This window comes from Rhinatrema bivittatum, chromosome 3, assembly GCF_901001135.1.
Source record: "Rhinatrema bivittatum chromosome 3, aRhiBiv1.1, whole genome shotgun sequence".
Taxonomy (NCBI): Eukaryota; Metazoa; Chordata; class Amphibia; order Gymnophiona; family Rhinatrematidae; genus Rhinatrema; species Rhinatrema bivittatum.
In genome coordinates, this window is record NC_042617.1 from 319,697,080 (window position 1) to 319,714,191 (window position 17,112).

Consider the following 17,112-nt stretch of genomic DNA (forward strand, 5'->3'; position numbering starts at 1 on the left):
TTTTAGGAGTTACCACCCAGGAAAGAGATGAAGGTGTCATAGTGGATAAAGCAGAGTTGCTTACATTAACAGGTGTTATCCCAGGACAGCAGGAAGTTAGTCCTCACATGTGGGTGACATCATCAAGATGGAGCCCAATCATGGAACACTTTTGTCAAAGTTTCTAGAACTTTGACTGGTACACTGAGCATGCCCAGCATGCCACCAACCCTGCATCCAGCAGGGGTCCCCCTTCAGTCTCGTTTGTAGCAAACGTACGAGCGAAAAATAAAATAAAACGTAAGCGAACCTAACTCCACAGGTTGGCGGTCGGGTTTCGTGAGGACTACCATCCTGCTGTCCTGGGAGAACACCTGTTACAGGTAAGCAACTCTGCTTTCTCCAAGGACAAGCAGGATGGTAGTCCTCACATGTGGGTGATTAGCAAGCTACAGGATGTCCTGATAGAATGAGCCAAAAACACCCAACGACGTGCAACAGGCACAACAACTGGGGTGGTTTTGGGTAGGAGGGCAGCCTGAATTTCACAGTGGGTCATAGGAAGGAAGTTAGGTTATTAAACTGGAAACAAATTACATAGGACAGACTGGCCATTGATAGAATCTTGCCTGCCAGCCTTGTCGAGACAATAATGAGCTGCAAATGTGTGGAGGGAGCTCCATGTGGCAGCTTTGCAGATTGTCAGTAAGAGGTACTGAATGGAGGTGTGCCACCAACGTTGCCATAGTCCTTACTAAATGCGCTTTTACGCGTTCCTGTAGTGGAAGGCCTGCCTGCTGGTAGCAGAAAGAAATGCAGTCCGCCAGACAGGTGATAGGGTCTGCTTGTCCACTGGAACTCCTAATTTGTTTTTATCGAAGGAGACAAACAGTTGGGTGGACTTCCTATGGGCTGCAATGCGGTCTAAATAGAAGGCAAGCACATGTTTACAGTCCAAAGAATGCAGAGCCCGCTCACCTGGTTGTGAGTGAGGCCTTGGAAAAAAGTTTGGAAGTATTATGGTCTGAAATAAGTGGAAATCAGAGACTACCTTTGGTAGGAATTTAGGGTGAGTGTGGAGTACCACACGATAATGAAGAAATTTGGTATATGATGGGTTTGTTACCAGTGCATGTAGCTCACTGACTCTGCAAGCTGATGTTATGGCAACTAGAAAAATCACTTTCCAAGTGAGATATCAAAGCTCGCAGGAGTGCAGGTGCTCGAACGGATGTTTCATGAGCCGTGCTAGGACAACGTTAAGGTCCCATGCTGGAATCAGAGGATGCTGTGGAGGCTTCAGTTGTAGCAAGCCTCTCATAAAGCGAGCTACAAGAGGTTACGCCGAGATCGGGCATCTCCTACACCTTTGTGGTAAGGAGCTATGGCGCTGATATGTACTCGGATGGAGGAAGTTTGTAGGCCAGATTCTGAGAGGTGCCAGAGATAGTCCAGGAACCTTGTTGTGGGACAGGAAAAAGGATCTATTTCTTTTGTGGTGGACCACAAGGAGAATCGTTTCCATTTGGAACGATACGATCTCCTAGTAGAAGGCTTTTTTGAAGCTACGAGGACCTGGGACACACTGTCAGAGAGGTCAAATGATTGCAGTATTAACCTTTCAACATCCAAGCTGTCAGAGACAGGGGAGTGAGGGTTCGGATGACACAATAGCCCGTTGTTCTGCGTTATCAGAGTTGGATCTGTGCCCAGGCGAATTGGTTGCTGGATTGAGAGGTCGCGTAGGATGGGAAACCAAGCTTGACATGGCCAGTGAGGGGCTATGAGAATCATTGTGCCCCTATCTTGTCTTAACTTCACGAGAGTCTTGCTGATGAGTGGAAGTGGAGGATAGGCATAGAGAAGACCCGTTGACCACGAGTGGGCAAAGGCATCTCGTGGAGGTATGCTGTAGCTGCGGTGTAGAGAGTAGAAATTGTTCACTTTGCAGTTGTGAATTGATGCAAAGAGGTCTATGTACAGGTGGCTCTACTGGTGAAAAACTTGGGTTGCTACAGTGGTTTCTAGGGACCATTCGTGGGGATGAAAGGTCTGACTGAGTTTGTCCGCCATCACATTGTCCACGCCTGCCAGATAGGTTGCTCTCAGTAGCATGGAATGGGAGAGAGCCCAGGCCCATATCTGTGCTGCCTCCTGGCATAGCAGGTAAGAGCCTGTGCCCCCTTGCTTGTTGAGGTAACACATCGCTACCTGGTTGTCTGTTTGAATCAGGATTACCTTGTTGGCGAAGCAATCCCGAAATGCGAAGAAGGCATATCGAATTGCCCAGAGCTCCAGAAAATTTATCTGGTGCTTTGCTTCCGCAGTTATCCAGGTTCCCTGGGTTTGGAAGTTGTTGACATGGCGCCCCCCCCTCCCCAACCCAGGTTGGATGCATCTGTTGTCAAAGTAATTTGAGGCTGTGGAGGTTGGAAGGGTAGTCCTATTTGTAAATTGGACTCCTGTATCCACCAAGCCAGGGAGAGATGAAGCTGGTTGGTGACATGGACAATGTGGGACATGTGTTGAGTTGATTGGGACCACTGGGACCTTGAAGTCCATTTTGTTACTCTCATGCCTAGTTGCACCATTGGAATTGCATGAACCATGGACGCCATGTGACCTAGTAAGGTTAATAGATGACGAGCTGTAGTGGTTCGGTGAGTCTGTACTGCCTTGGCTAAGGTTGATAGCGTGCGTGCCCGGTCCTTTGGGAGAAAGGCTTTGGCGGGGACTGTGTTTAGATTTGCCCCGATGAATGAGAGGGTATGTGATGGAGTCAGATGTGACTTGGGATAGTTTATTAGAAATCCCAAGGACTGTAGCAGGCTGATGGTAAAATGGAGGGAGTGAAGCACTACTTTCTGGGATGGACCTCTTAGGAGCCAATCGTCTAGATACGGATAGACGTGGATGTTGTTTTGTCGCAAGTGAGCTGCGACTACTGCCAGGCATTTGGTAAATCCCCGAGGTGCTGATGCCAGACCGAATGGAAGCACTCGGTATTAAAAATGATTGTGGCCGACTATAAATCCGAGGTATTTTCGATGAGGAGGGTATATGGCAATGTGTGCATAAGCCTCCTGAAGAGATAGAGAGCAGAGCCAATCTCCCTATTGTAGGAGAGGGATCATGGTGCCCAGGGTTACCATTCTGAACTTTTCATTGCGAAGATTTTCAGCGCGCGCAAGTCCAATATAGGACGAATGCCGTCTGACTTTTTTGGAATTAGAAAATACTGAGAGTAGAATCCTTGACCCCACTGCAATCGAGGTACCGGTTCCACGGTGCTGGACTGCAGAAGGATCGAGAACTCTGCCTCGAGAAGCGGACAGCGGTCGACTAGACCCCACGCCAGACATGGTGAAGTGTTCGGTGGTAGCGTGAGGACGTTTAGATGGTAACCCTGTTTGACCACAGACAAGACCCATTGGTCTGTAGTAATTGTGTGCCATATGTTGGCAAAATGGTACAAGCGGCCTCCAATGGGTGTGGCAGGCGGGGGTTGACGTCTGCTCTCTAGAAAGGAGTCAAAACCCCGATGCTGGACCAGTCTGCGGAGTTGGTTGGGCTTTTGGGGCCCTGGGTTGTCAAGGCTGGCGTCTTTAGGGAGGTCTTGGTTGCCGAGTACAGGATGGAGGTGGATAATACCTACGTGGCTTATAGGAAAACCTCCTAGGATCCCGTCTAAAAGACCTCAGCAGTAGTTGGGAAGTCCGAGGGGAAAGAGGACAGCTGACGCAAGGTGTCATGATGATCTTTTAATTGCGCAACTGTTCCTGAATTTTGTCACCAAATAAAGTATTCCCTATACATGGAAGATCTGCTAGTCTTTCTTGGACTTCCTGGCATAGGTCAGAAGACTTGAGCCATGCCCAGCGTCTGGCGCTTATGCCTGCTCATGATACTCTTGAGGCAGTTTCAAAGATAGCATATGCTGCTCTCACTTCGTGCTTTCCAGCATCGAGTTCTTTTTAACGGATTGTATTAAGCTCTTCTTGATATTCATCTGGTAGGGTCTCGGAGAACTCTTGGACTTTCTTCCAAAGATTCTTTGAGTACTGAGTTATGTATAGTTGATCAGCTGCTATACATGCCATCAGCATAGAGCCATGGAAGACCCTCTGTCCAAAGGCATCCAAGGATTTTTGTTCTTTACTTGGAGGGGCAGAAGAATGAAGCCGGGATCTTTTGGCCTCCTTCTGAGCAGACTCAACGACCACAGATTGATGGGGCAGTTGGCTTTTATGAAACCCAGGAGCTGACTGGACCAGGTAGGTAGCATCGATTTTTCTGTTCACTGGTGGAACTGTGCCAGGGTGCTCCCAGGTGAGTTGTAGCAAATCAAGGAGCACCTCATGAACTGGAACTGCCATCACTTCCTTAGGAACAAATTGTAATACCTGAAGCATCTTGTGCCTGGCATCCTCCTCCGTTTGTAAATTGAATGGGATGGTTTCAGACATCACTTTAATGAAGTTGGCAAATGTGAGGCCTTCAGGAGGGGAGCATCGGCGTTCTTCTGGAGGTGAAGGCTCTGAGAAGTTCATCCGAGTCTTGAGTGTCAGAAGAATCATCACCCCAGGGATCATATGGTGCATCCCCAGGACCTTGAGGATGTTCAGATCAAGGTATGGTTCCAAATCCGGCCGGATCTGGAGGTGACACCGATGGGAAGGATGGAGGCACCGATTGAGGCATGAGGACAGTAATATGACATCCATGGAATAGGTGCTTTTGATGGACGTCTGGGTGGCATTAGACCCGATGGTCCTGGAACCGGCTCCGGCATCGGTAAATTTTGTTCCTCATCCAAGGACAATGGGATAGGTATCTGTCTTGGCGGTGCCGATGGCAATGCACTGATTAAGGTATCCAGGCACTCGAGAAGTGGAGCCAGCATGGTAAGCATCAGGTTGGGCGACGGCATGGGAGCCAGTGCCAGTGGACATTGGAATCCCCGAAGTGTCTGGAGTACTGCCTCTTGGACCATCAGGTCCAATTCCTCCCAGAAGGCTGGCATTGGTAGCACAGCCACCGGGGGGTGGAGGCTCGGAGGGTGTTGCCGGAGGATCCACATGTATTAGTGGAGTCTCGGCTCCCAGTACTGTTGCCGGTGGGGAATGCCTCGGTGTCCCGGGTCCAGAGGGGGATGGGGCCACTTCTCCCCAGGACTTCTTGGCCGGTGGTTCTGCGATGTCGATGGCTTGCCGATGGCGACATCGGAAGAAGTATCCCATCGATGGCGATGACTGTGTTTTTCCTGATGCTCGGTCCGGTCCTTCTCCGGCACCGAGAAAGAAGATGTCGTTGCCTTTGAATGTGAAGAGGCTGGTGAAGGACGGTCACCGGTGCTTCGATGGTGCTGTGACTTCGGTGGCAACGGAATCGTTGAAGAGGAAGGCTTTCGACTGTGTCGCCTTGGCTGGAGTAAATGGAGACACTCATTTAAAGAGGTGTTCCATCTTTTGCAAGCGGGCCCTGCGGCCTTTCGGCATCATTTGGGCACAGCTAGTGCACTGTTGGATGTCGTGAGCGGGGCCCAAGCACAGGATACACACTTCGAGAGGGTCCGTAATGGACATGGTCCTCGGGCACTCGGGGCACTTACGGAACTCAGTCGCCATCTTTCTAGAAAAAAATAAAGGCCGCATGTGGTCGGTGGCCATCTGGCACTGATGGAAAAACACCGCCGGGAACTGAATGCGAAGGACGAGGTAAACTTACTGGCATCAATGAAGGTCGGTGGTCAATGGGGGACCCCAGGATGGGGGAAAATTTTGTTTTTGAAATAAATTTCCGTGAGGAAAAAGTTGTGAGGAATTCTCACAGAGCTCCAGAAATCCGCGAGGCTTCTGCTGCGCAGAAAAAAAGATACTGAAGGGGGGACCCCTGCTGGATGCAGGGTTGGTGGCATGCTGGGCATGCTCATTATGCCAGTCAGAGTTCTAGAAACTTTGACAAAAGTGTTCCATGATTGGGCTCCATCCTGATGTCACCCACATGTGAGGACTACCATCCTGCTTGTCCTGGGAGAATATATTGAAATCATTGGCTCTGTGTGCTGCAGCAGTCAAAAAAGCAAACAGAATGTTGGGAATTATTAGAAAGTGAATGGTGAATAAAACGATGGATGTCAAAATGCTTCTGTATTGCTCCATGGTGAGACTGCACCTTGAGTACTGTGTACAATTCTGGTCGCCGCATCTCAAAAAAGATAGCTGCACTGGAGAAGGTATAGAGAAGGGTCACCAAAATGATAAAGGGGATGGAATGGCTCCCCTGTGAGGAAAGACTAAAGAGGTTAGGGCTGTTCAGCTTGGAGAAGAGACGCTGAGGGTGGATATGATAGAGGTCTACAAAATCATGAGAGGTCTTGAACAGGTAAATATGAATCAGTTATTTACTCATTCGGATAATAGGACGACTAGAGGGCACTCCCTGAAGTTAACAAGTAGCATATATAAAACTAATCGGAGAAAATTCTTTTCCACTCAACGCACAATTAAGCTCTGGAATTCATTGCCAGAGGATGTGGTTAGTGCAGTTAGTGTAGCTGGGTTTAAAAAAGGTTTGGACAAGAACATAAGAACATGCCATACTGGGTCAGACCAAGGGTCCATCAAGCCCAGCATCCTGTTTCCAACAGTGGCCAATCCAGGCCATAAGAACCTGGCAAGTACCCAAAAACTAAGTCTATTCCATGTTACTGTTGCTAGTATTAGCAGTGGCTATTTTCTAAGTCAACTTAATTAATAGCAGGTAATGGACTTCTCCTCCAAGAACTTATCCAACCCTTTTTTAAACACAGCTATACTAACTGCACTAACCACATCCTCTGGCAACAAATTCCAGAGTTTAATTGTGCGTTGAGTGAAAAAGAATTGTCTCAGATTAGTTTTAAATGTGCCACATTCTAACTTCATGGAGTGTCCCATAGTCTTTCTATTATCTGAAAGAGTAAAAAACCGATTCACATCTACCCATTCTAGACCTCTCATGATTTTAAACACCTTTATCATATCCCCCCCTCAGCCGTCTCTTCTCCAAGCTGAAAAGTCCTGACCGCCTTAGTCTTTCCTCATAGGGGAGCTGTTCCATTCCCCTTATCATTTTGGTCGCCCTTCTCTGTACCATCTCCATCACAACTATATCTTTTTTGAGATGCGGCGACCAGAATTGTACACAGTATTCAAGGTGCGGTCTCACCATGGAGTGATACAGAGGCATTATGACATTTTCCATTTTATTCATCATTCCCTTTCTAATAATTTCTAACATTCTGTTTGCTTTTTTGACTGCCGCAGCACACTGAACCGACTATTTCAATGTGTTATCCACTATGACACCTAGATCTCTTTCTTGGGTGGGAGCACCTAATATGGAACCTAACATTGTGTAACTATAGCATGGGTTATTTTTCCCTATATGCATCACCTTGCACTTATTCACATTAAATTTCATCTGCCATTTTGATGCCCAATTTTCCAGTCTCACAAGGTCTTCCTGCAATTTATCACAATCTGCTTGTGATTTAACTACTCTGAACAGTTTTGTATCATCTGCAAATTTGATTACCTCACTCGTATTTCTTTCCAGATCATTTATAAATATATTGAAAAGTAAGGGTCCCAATACAGATCCCTGAGGCACTCCACTGCCCACTCCCTTCCACTGAGAAAATTGTCCATTTAATCCTACTCTCTGTTTCCGGTCTTTTAGCCAGTTTGTAATCCATGTAACATGATCTTAACCTTCTTGTTTATTTGAAAAACCCAAAACAAATATTTAAAAAAAAAGAGTTGTTCAAAGCGGAAAGTATGTTTTGTATACATAAATCATGTTTTGCTGCTTGCTAAGCCTTTTCCTTGTGCGCATTTTCCAGTTTGTGGGCATTTTTAAACTCCTGAATCATTAGCATATTATCAGTTTATTGCATCGGGAGTTAAAAAAAAAATTAGCTTGTGCACTGAATATTATTGCACAGTTTTATTTCTCAGCTTTTTGCATTGGTCCCCATGTTTGCAGGAGTTTCTACTGTGCTCTGTGAATTTGTGCACTGAGAATGAGAGATTGAAAAGCTGTGCACTCTCCAGAATAGCCAACTCTTTTTGGACTGTGATGATAGACTTAATTAGGTGCTGGTTCTGTCTAGCAGGCTTGCAGATACAGTAATAACTAGAAGTCCTAGTGGAAATGCAGGCATTCATGTAGCTGAACTGGTCTGGCAAACTACACATTGCTCAACTTGACTGGATCAGTGCAACAGGTTGGTGGGGCAGAGTACTACATGGAAAGACTACTTGGGCCTAGGAAACCCAATATTTGGGCATCTGCTACACTAGTGTTGGTAGTTGTTTAGATTATTACTACTTCTCAGTATTTTTATAGGACTACTCAACGTAGTACAAAAAATATGTAAGAGAGAGAGTGTCTGCTCTATGCAAAGCTTTGTGGTTAGAAAGATGTAAGGAGGCATGCTGGGTGTGAATTAAACAGATGATCTTGTATGTTCAGCTACCCAAGAGAATGCAGTGCAAAGGAGGAAGACGACAAAAGCTGTCTTTGGTAAAGAGTGATTGATATTCTACAAGCATCATACTGTATAGCAGGCAGGTGTAACTGTGGACTCTGACATCCAGGGGACTTGGGTCTGATCAGCAATTTCTTACTTTTGCCTAGTCTGCCAGGAAACAATCCAAATGAAACTTGGAGTGAGGAAGATGATGAGTCTTCAGAAGATGAGATGGAGTGGAGTGATGCAAATTTGCATTTGGCTAATCTCTCCATACCACAGTTAGACGGCACTGCCGATGAAAATAGTGGTAAGTCAAATAGATGTTTGCTTTGCTAGCCTGTGACCCTGTGTAAGAATGGACAATCATTCATTTATTTAGTACACAATCTTACAGCAGATGAGATCAAATTGTGTTACAAAGCTGCAGAAGAGGGTTTGCATTGCTAACAGCAAACTAAAGCATTACACACAAAATGTGGAAATTACCATAGATTCAATAGATACACACCTAGATGTGTAATGCATAGGGATAGTAGCTAGTGCCCTATGTAAAATGGATGCTTTCAATTAATATATATATATGAATCTGCTATGCTTAAAAGAGAATAGTATAATTGCATGCATGAGAACATTTCTTAGTATATAGTGAAGAAAATGATAGCCATAATAAAGCTTAGACATACAATAAAAGAAATAATTATAATTACATATACAAAACTGCTTTTACTTAAATACATAGCAGAGAGACAGTTGAAGTGCTGAATATTGTTCTTAGAAACAATTGCAGTATGCAAAGCTAGTTTTTGCCTAGGTAAACTGAAGAGACAGTATGATGGGCAGATAAGGAAATCTTACTAGCAAGCAGCAATAATGCCAATGTATGTAAGTGCCTTCTAACAGGATGCTACTGTGCACCCTTTGCATAGTCCCTGCAGCATACAGATAAGAAAATGCCTTGAACTCTCTTAGTTAAATAACAGAAAACGTCTTTTAAGTATTACTTTGAAACACTTGTGTAGAAATGCTTTCTTTTAGTATGTCGAAACTTTGTAATCCAGAAAATAAGTAACTAGCAGGAACTGCATTTTGCTTTAGTAAAAGCAAAGACTCTTACATACAGCCCCTGGGCCCCTTGTACTTCCGGATTGGGGTGCTTTCTGAGTTGCAGTGGATAAAGAAGAAAGGACTGTGCCTGAGCCAGTAAGATCACTTTTACACATTATAAAGGGAAGCCAACAACATAGGAAAATGGAACAGATTACAAAGATCCCAGTGCTGAGTCCTCATCTTCCCAGAGGAGCTGATGCCCTATTTCCAGCAGGGACTACCGGAATTGTTGTATTTGCTTGAAGGGGACCAAGTGGTAGAAGCAATCAACAAAGATAGATCCTTATAAATACTTTCTTTTTGTTTTGTTTTTCTCTTTGCGTCTACTCATAAGTGGTCCTGTATAGACCAAATGCTTATCAGAATATTGCTGTAGCATATATTGCATTTATTATAACCATTGCTTTTACAAGAATATGTGTGTGTGTATGTATATATATATGTATGTATATACACACTATTGTATGAGTCTTATTTCTGCTGAGCAACAAGCAGCACCAACACTTACCCGTCCCCATGAAAATTTAAAATGTATGTTAGACTATAAAGGGATCTCTGCTTCTGCATGTCCTTGTCTGCAGCAGCAATCTTGGTATTTGCAGAGATGATTGCTGGACATGACTCTGATGTCATCCATTTGAGGCAGTGGCTTCAAAAATCAAGTGCAACAGCATTCTAGAATTCTTGTTGTGATGTTGCTGTTCTCTGTGGACAAGTAGGATGGCAGTCATTATGCATGGGTGACATCGTCAGATGGAGCCTGCCACAGAAATTTGATTTGATTCTGCCACATATCCAAGCAGGGACCCCTTCAGTCTCATCTTTTCTGCAGGGCCCAAGGTCACGGTTCTTTGTGTCTCCTGCTGTTACGGAACCTTCTTCTTGAACATGCAGGATTTGCCTTTCGTGGGGCCCTCGAACTTGGTCTGTTTCCCTTTAGTCACCTAAGTAGGTTTTTCATTAAATTTTCTTAATTTATTTGTTGGCAGCTGCTTGGTGCACTGGCATCAGTGCATAGAGGTGGCACTGGTTGAGTTTTTGTCTGTCACTGAGTCATTTGATTTCAATGCATTGATTTTTTTTTTGTCTGATGCCCTTTGAAGAGATGGTCAGAGGCTTCAACAAGTGACTCTTTTATAAGAGATTCATGTCTATCATGGATCCCCTCTCTGTGTGACTGACTCCTAGGGCATGTCTTTCACAGCTTGTCTTCATGGAAAATCTCTTCTAGATTCGTAAGTATGGCCTATCAGCCTCAGTGGCATCCGCATCGAGGGACCTGCAATGATCGTTAGCTGTGAATCATCATTGGGAGGACATCGAATGCCATGCAGGACTATATGGATGGACCATCATCTATCTCCTCCCAATCAAAGAGAGCGAAGAGTTCAGTCTCTTGGGTTGCAGCATCACAGAGATCTGATGACATGCATTGGGTTAGGGCCAAGAAGCATCTGCATCTGTATCCATTGATGCAAGATGTTGGGAACGGGGATGTTTTGGCAGCAGCCTTGAAGCTCTTGAAATGTTCCCATGGTGAGGAGAGTTCATCCTCACTGCAGTCTGGGAAATGTCAGTTCCCTGTACGTACAAGGATCAGTCCAGACGGTGGGGTTATGTCCCCTGTCCAGCAGATGGAGTCAGAACAAAAGCTCGAGGGGGGAGGTCCTATATGACCTCACAGCTGAAGCTAGAATCCTCAGTATCTTCTGACTCCAGCAGATGTGAGCAGGGGACTGGCTAGTCCCCAGCACAGGTTATTAGGTTTTAGGCCTTCCTGTTTTCTGAGGAATCAAGAAAAAAAATTTAAAAAAAAAAAAAAAAGGTTATATATTATTTAAAGAATAATTAGAGAAATTTTTTCTCTGGCAAGATAAGTGACTGCTACTTTGTAATGGTCCTTTAAGGGGAGGGACTTGCTTTCGGTCTTTACTCTCCTTTTTTGTGTTTCTCTTCTCGAAGGTCCGTTTTTGGGGGTAAGTGTTCTTTTCTCCTCAATTTTTTTATTTCAGGACCTCACCTCTTGCCGTTTCTGACTGGCACTGGAGGGCAGCATTTTTGTTTCTGTCAGGGGTAACCATCAGTGACACTGATAGAGTTTCTCCCCCCCCCCCCCCCCCCCCCCCCCCCCCCCCCCCCCCCGCTCCTGGTTAGCTTCGACGACTTACAGCCCCGCGAAGACATTTCCCCGGGGCTGCTAGCTGCCGGGAGGTTCATTCCCCGGCGGCTCTTTCGTTTTTTTACAGGGAGCGGGGAAGTATTCAAGGCGCCTTTCAGGGGGTTTTGTTTTTATTTTTGGCGCGCCGCTCGTTCCTGCCTCCCCTCACAGCTATGCCGCGCGCGTCGGCTTGTGCCTCCTGCAGTCGGCAGACGAGTCGGCTCTCCTCTGAGGGACTTTGTTCATCCTGTATTCCGGCTGAGGGAATCGCAGAGCAAGCTGGGGACGGCACAGGAACTCTCTCTGAGGAGAGCGCTTTTCAGAAGCGGCAAGCCCCGTTCCCGTTGAGCGCGGGAACGGCGGCCATTTTATTTTCTGACGAGGAAGCCGACGGTTCAGAAGAGGATGCAGGGGGATCGCGTTTGCCGCCTCCCTCCGTTTTGGCTCCCATGACTGAGAGAATTGACAGTCAGTCGGCAACTAATGTTCCAGGAGGTTTTCCTCCGGGACTCCCCGGTTTTTCTCCGGAGTTTGTGGTACTTATGCACCGGGCTTTCCTGCAAAGCAGTCAGCCTCTGGGACCCTTTTTGCAACCTACCCCAGCTAAACTTCCACGTTTGGATGTTTCCTTAGGGGGACCTTCGACCCTAGGACCGCCTCAGCAGTTAGGAGTGTCACAGGCACCCTCCAAGGTTCCCGCGGGACCGACAAGCGGTGCTCCTTTAAGTCCACAGGTGGACCCCTCTCAGGATCCAACTGGGATTGATCCCAGTGTGTCTGTTCAAATGGAGGGCGACGATCCACGGGTCCTTAGGATATTTCAGGCGGAAGAGTTGGAAGGACTCATTCCTCATATTCTTCAAGAGATGGACATTGATCCTCCCCCGGAACCGTCTGCTCCGGATCCTAAGGTGAAACAGGGGGATCCCCTCCTTGCAGGTCTTCGGCCGCTTGCCAAGGCTTTTCCCACCCATCCCAGTTTCCTGCAGTTGATTTCTAGGGAATGGGATGCTCCGGAGGCATCTCTCAAGGTCAGCAGAGCTATGAATAAGCTCTATCCTCTACCTATGGAGTTTCTTGAATTGCTTAAGGTCCCAGCGGTGGATTCCGCGGTTTCAGCAGTAACTAAGAGTACTACCATTCCAGTTACTGGTGGTACTGCCTTGAAGGATCTTCAAGATAGGAAGCTGGAGGTCTATCTAAAAAGAATCTTTGAAGTTTCCGCACTTGGGGTCCGAGCGTCTATTTGCACTGCCTTGGCTCAGAGAGCAGGACTGCGTTGGGTACAACAACTGCTCACCTCGCAGGATCTCCCGGATTCCGAGGCTCAGCAGGCGGACAGGTTAGAATCGGTGCTGGCTTATGGGGCAGATGCCCTATATGACCTTCTCCGGGTCTTGTCTCGCTCTATGGTAGCAGCGGTCTCGGCCCGTCGTCTTCTCTGGCTCCGCAACTGGTCGGCTGATTCTTCTTCCAAAGCACGACTGGGATCCCTGCCTTTCAAAGGCAAGTTCCTTTTTGGGGAAGATTTGGACCAAATTATTAAGTCTCTCAATGAGAATGCGGTACATAAACTTCCAGAGGACAGACCCCGCTCTACCAGGTCTTTCAGCTTCTCTAGAAATCGAACTCGTAACCAGCGTCGAGCAAGAACTACCAGACAGCAACAAGCTCCTCGGTATCCCTCCTCGCGCTCTCAGACTTGGAACCGGTCCTTTCGTGGGCGTAGATCTGGTAAGGAACCAGCTGGATCTCGCTCTGCCACCAAACCAGCCCAATGATGCCAGATGGACCCACGAGCCGATCCCAAGGGTAGGGGGTCGTCTCGCTCTTTTCTACAAGGAGTGGGTCCGCATCACATCGGATCAGTGGGTCCTGGACATTCTAAAGAACGGTTACGCATTGGATTTTGTCCGCGTTCCCAGGGACAGGTTCCTCTTCTCCCCTTGCGGGTCGTTCCACAAACAAGAAGTTGTTCGGCAGACCCTCGATCGACTACTAACCTTAGGAGCAATAAAGCCAGTATCCGCCTCCAATCTGGGACGAGGTCATTACTCAATATATTTTGTAGTGCCCAAGAAGGAGGGCAATTTCCGTCCCATTTTGGACCTCAAGACCATCAACAGAGCTCTACGGGTCCCGCGTTTTCGTATGGAAACCCTACGCTCGGTCTTAGCTGCGGTTCATCAAGGGGAATTCCTTGCATCTCTAGATCTGATGGAGGCATATCTTCATATTCCTATTCATCCAGATTTCCAGAAGTATCTTCGCTTCAAGATTCTAGGTCAGCACTTTCAGTTCCAGGCTTTACCTTTCGGCCTCTCCACGGCACCACGTGTCTTCACGAAGGTAATGGTGGTAGTCGCGGCTGCTCTTCGCAGAGAAGGAATCTTAGTTCACCCATATCTGGACGACTGGCTCATTCGGTCAAAGTCTCAACTGCAGGGTGTACAAGCCGTGAACCGTGTGGTTTCTCTTCTACGATCACTAGGCTGGATCATCAATCTCGACAAGAGTCATCTCACACCCTCACAGACGCTGAACTTTCTGGGAGCTCACTTCAACACAAAGGTGGGCAAGGTGTTTCTGAAACCGGAACGGGCACAGTCGTTGCGTGCGCTGATTCGGCGATTCTCATCCCTCCCAGAACCCACAGCCTGGGATTATCTTCAGGTGCTAGGGACTATGGCGTCCACAATCGACCTAGTTCCATGGGCCTTCGCTCATCTTCGGCCTCTTCAGTGGGCTTTGCTGTCTCGTTGGAAACCGGCTTCAGGGGATTACCGAACAGTACTTCCACTCCCAGCGGTGACTCGTCTCAGTTTCCATTGGTGGTTAGACCCTCGACACTTAGCTCGGGGAGTGTCCCTGGAAACTCCGGACTGGGTAGTAATAACCACGGACGCCAGCCTCACCGGTTGGGGGGCGGTCTGCCACTTAAGTTCCATCCAAGGAATTTGGACAGAAGAACAAAGGAAGTGGTCCATCAATCGTCTGGAGACCAGGGCAGTTCGTCTTGCTCTCCAGGGTTTCTTCCCGATGGTTCGTCAAAGGGCGGTCCGGATTCTATCCGACAATGCAACAACAGTGTCTTACATCAATCGCCAGGGAGGCACAAAGAGTCGCCTTGTAGCTTGGGAAGCGGAGAAGTTGATGCGTTGGGCAGAGCTCAACTTACTCCGCCTATCAGCCTCTCACATAGCAGGCGTCGACAACGTACAGGCGGACTTTCTCAGCCGTCAGCGACTGGATCCCGGGGAGTGGGAACTCTCCATGGCTGCGATGTCCCTGATAGAACATCGTTGGGGCAAGCCTCGCTTGGATCTCATGGCCACAGCGGCAAACGCAAAGGCACCACGCTTCTTCAGTCGCAGAAGGGAACACGGCGCAGAAGGGGTCGATGCGCTAGTCCTGCCATGGCCACACCGGATTCTTCTTTATGTCTTCCCACCGTGGCCTCTGGTGGGGAAGGTGTTAAGGCGGATCGAGACCCATCCGGGTCCGGTGATCCTGGTAGCTCCGGAATGGCCTCGTCGTCCGTGGTTCGGGGATCTTCTACACCTCGCTCACGACGGTCCGATCCGGCTCGGTCATCTCCCACGGCTTCTCAGGCAGGGGCCCATATTTTTCGAAGCGGCGGATCGCTTCTGTCTTGCGGCCTGGCTTTTGAGAGGCGTAGATTCAGGCGTCGGGGATACCCGGAGGCTGTGATTTCCACTCTTCTACGAGCTCGTAAGTCTTCTACTTCGGTTACTTATGTAAGAGTCTGGAAGGTTTTTGAGGATTGGTGCGTTTCACGCTCTCTTATTCCGAGTAAAGCTTCGGTCGCACAGATTCTTGACTTTTTGCAGTCAGGTTTGGAGATGGGTCTCGCCTACAACTCCATTAGGGTACAGGTGGCTGCCTTGGGAGCGCTTCTCCATAATGGAAAGGACTCGCTTCTCTCGGCGCATCCGGATGTTGTACGCTTCCTTCGGGGAGTACGACAGTTGAAACCTCCGATCAGACCACTCTGTCCTTCATGGAGTCTCAACTTGGTACTCAAGGTACTGGGTGATCCACCATTCGAGCCTCTACGGTCGTCCACCATAAAGGATCTTACGCTTAAGTCTATTTTCCTGGTGGCTATTACTTCAGCGCGTCGCATTTCAGAACTCCAGGCGCTGTCCTGTAGGGAACCGTATCTCCGTTTCACGGACTGCGGAGTATCCTTACGCACGGTGCCTTCCTTTCTTCCAAAGGTAGTCTCTCCTTTTCATCTCAACCAGTCGGTCGAATTGCCTTCTTTCTCGTCGGAGGATTCTAGACAACTGCGTTCTTTGGATGTCAAGAGGTGTCTTTTGCAGTATCTGGCATCTACAAATGAGTTTCGGCTCTCAGACCACTTGTTTGTCCTTTGGTCAGGGCCTAGGAAAGGTTGTATGGCTTCCAAGGCTACTATCGCCCGTTGGTTGAAGGGTGCGATAGTCTCAGCGTACATTACGGCTGGAAGACATCCACCGTTGGCTGTTAAGGCTCATTCTGTAAGGGCTCAAGCTGCCTCTTGGGCGGAGAGTATGTCAGTATCTGCGCAAGAGATTTGTAGAGCGGCCACCTGGAAGTCACTGCATACCTTTTCCAAGCACTATCGTCTGGATGTACGGGCTCCCGTGTTCGGATCTTTCGGAGATAGTGTCATTCGAGCAGGGCTTTCCAAGGCCCACCCGTAGTAGGGAAGCTTTGGTACATCCCACCGTCTGGACTGATCCTTGTACGTACAGGGAAAAGAAAATTATTCCTCACCTGCTAATTTTCGTTCCTGTAGTACAAAGGATCAGTCCAGACACCCTCCCTAATGTCTGGGGGGAATTCTTTTTTGGGGAATGCCTCTGCTCGTCCTTACTACTCTTTTCTGTCTCTAACTCTGACATTCCCTGGTTCTCTAGGGAATGGTCGAGTTTTTGTGTGTTTGTTTTTGCAAGTTCCATGTTTGTAATGGGTTTAAAACAGTTCAATTGTTAATTACACTTTTTTGAACAGTTGTGTTTCTTGATTCCTCCAATGTTTTTTCCTCTTTTTGGCTCTGAAAGTATTGTTACTGAGGATTCTAGCTTCAGCTGTGAGGTCATATAGGACCTCCCCCCTCGAGCTTTTGTTCTGACTCCATCTGCTGGACAGGGGACATAACCCCACCGTCTGGACTGATCCTTTGTACTACAGGAACGAAAATTAGCAGGTGAGGAATAATTTTCTTTTTTCAGGTTTCAGCCACTGATAGACCTCTCCTGCCTTCTAGGCTGTGTTGGCATGGGAATCTTTTGAGGAGGATCTGGATAGGAAAGTCCAGGAGGCCTTGTATCATAAGATGCAG

At 47.6% G+C, this 17,112-nt stretch overlaps 1 protein-coding gene across 2 annotated transcripts in view; it reads left to right on the plus strand.

Moving 5' to 3' along the window:
- Positions 1–17,112, plus strand: part of REV3L (REV3 like, DNA directed polymerase zeta catalytic subunit) — a 720,104-nt gene that overhangs the window by 355,338 nt on the left and 347,654 nt on the right. For both annotated transcript variants that reach the window (XM_029595253.1, XM_029595254.1), the window contains exon 12: positions 8,662–8,804. In XM_029595253.1, coding sequence (XP_029451113.1) covers positions 8,662–8,804 — 143 coding nt within the window. The remainder of the gene's footprint in view (positions 1–8,661; positions 8,805–17,112) is intronic.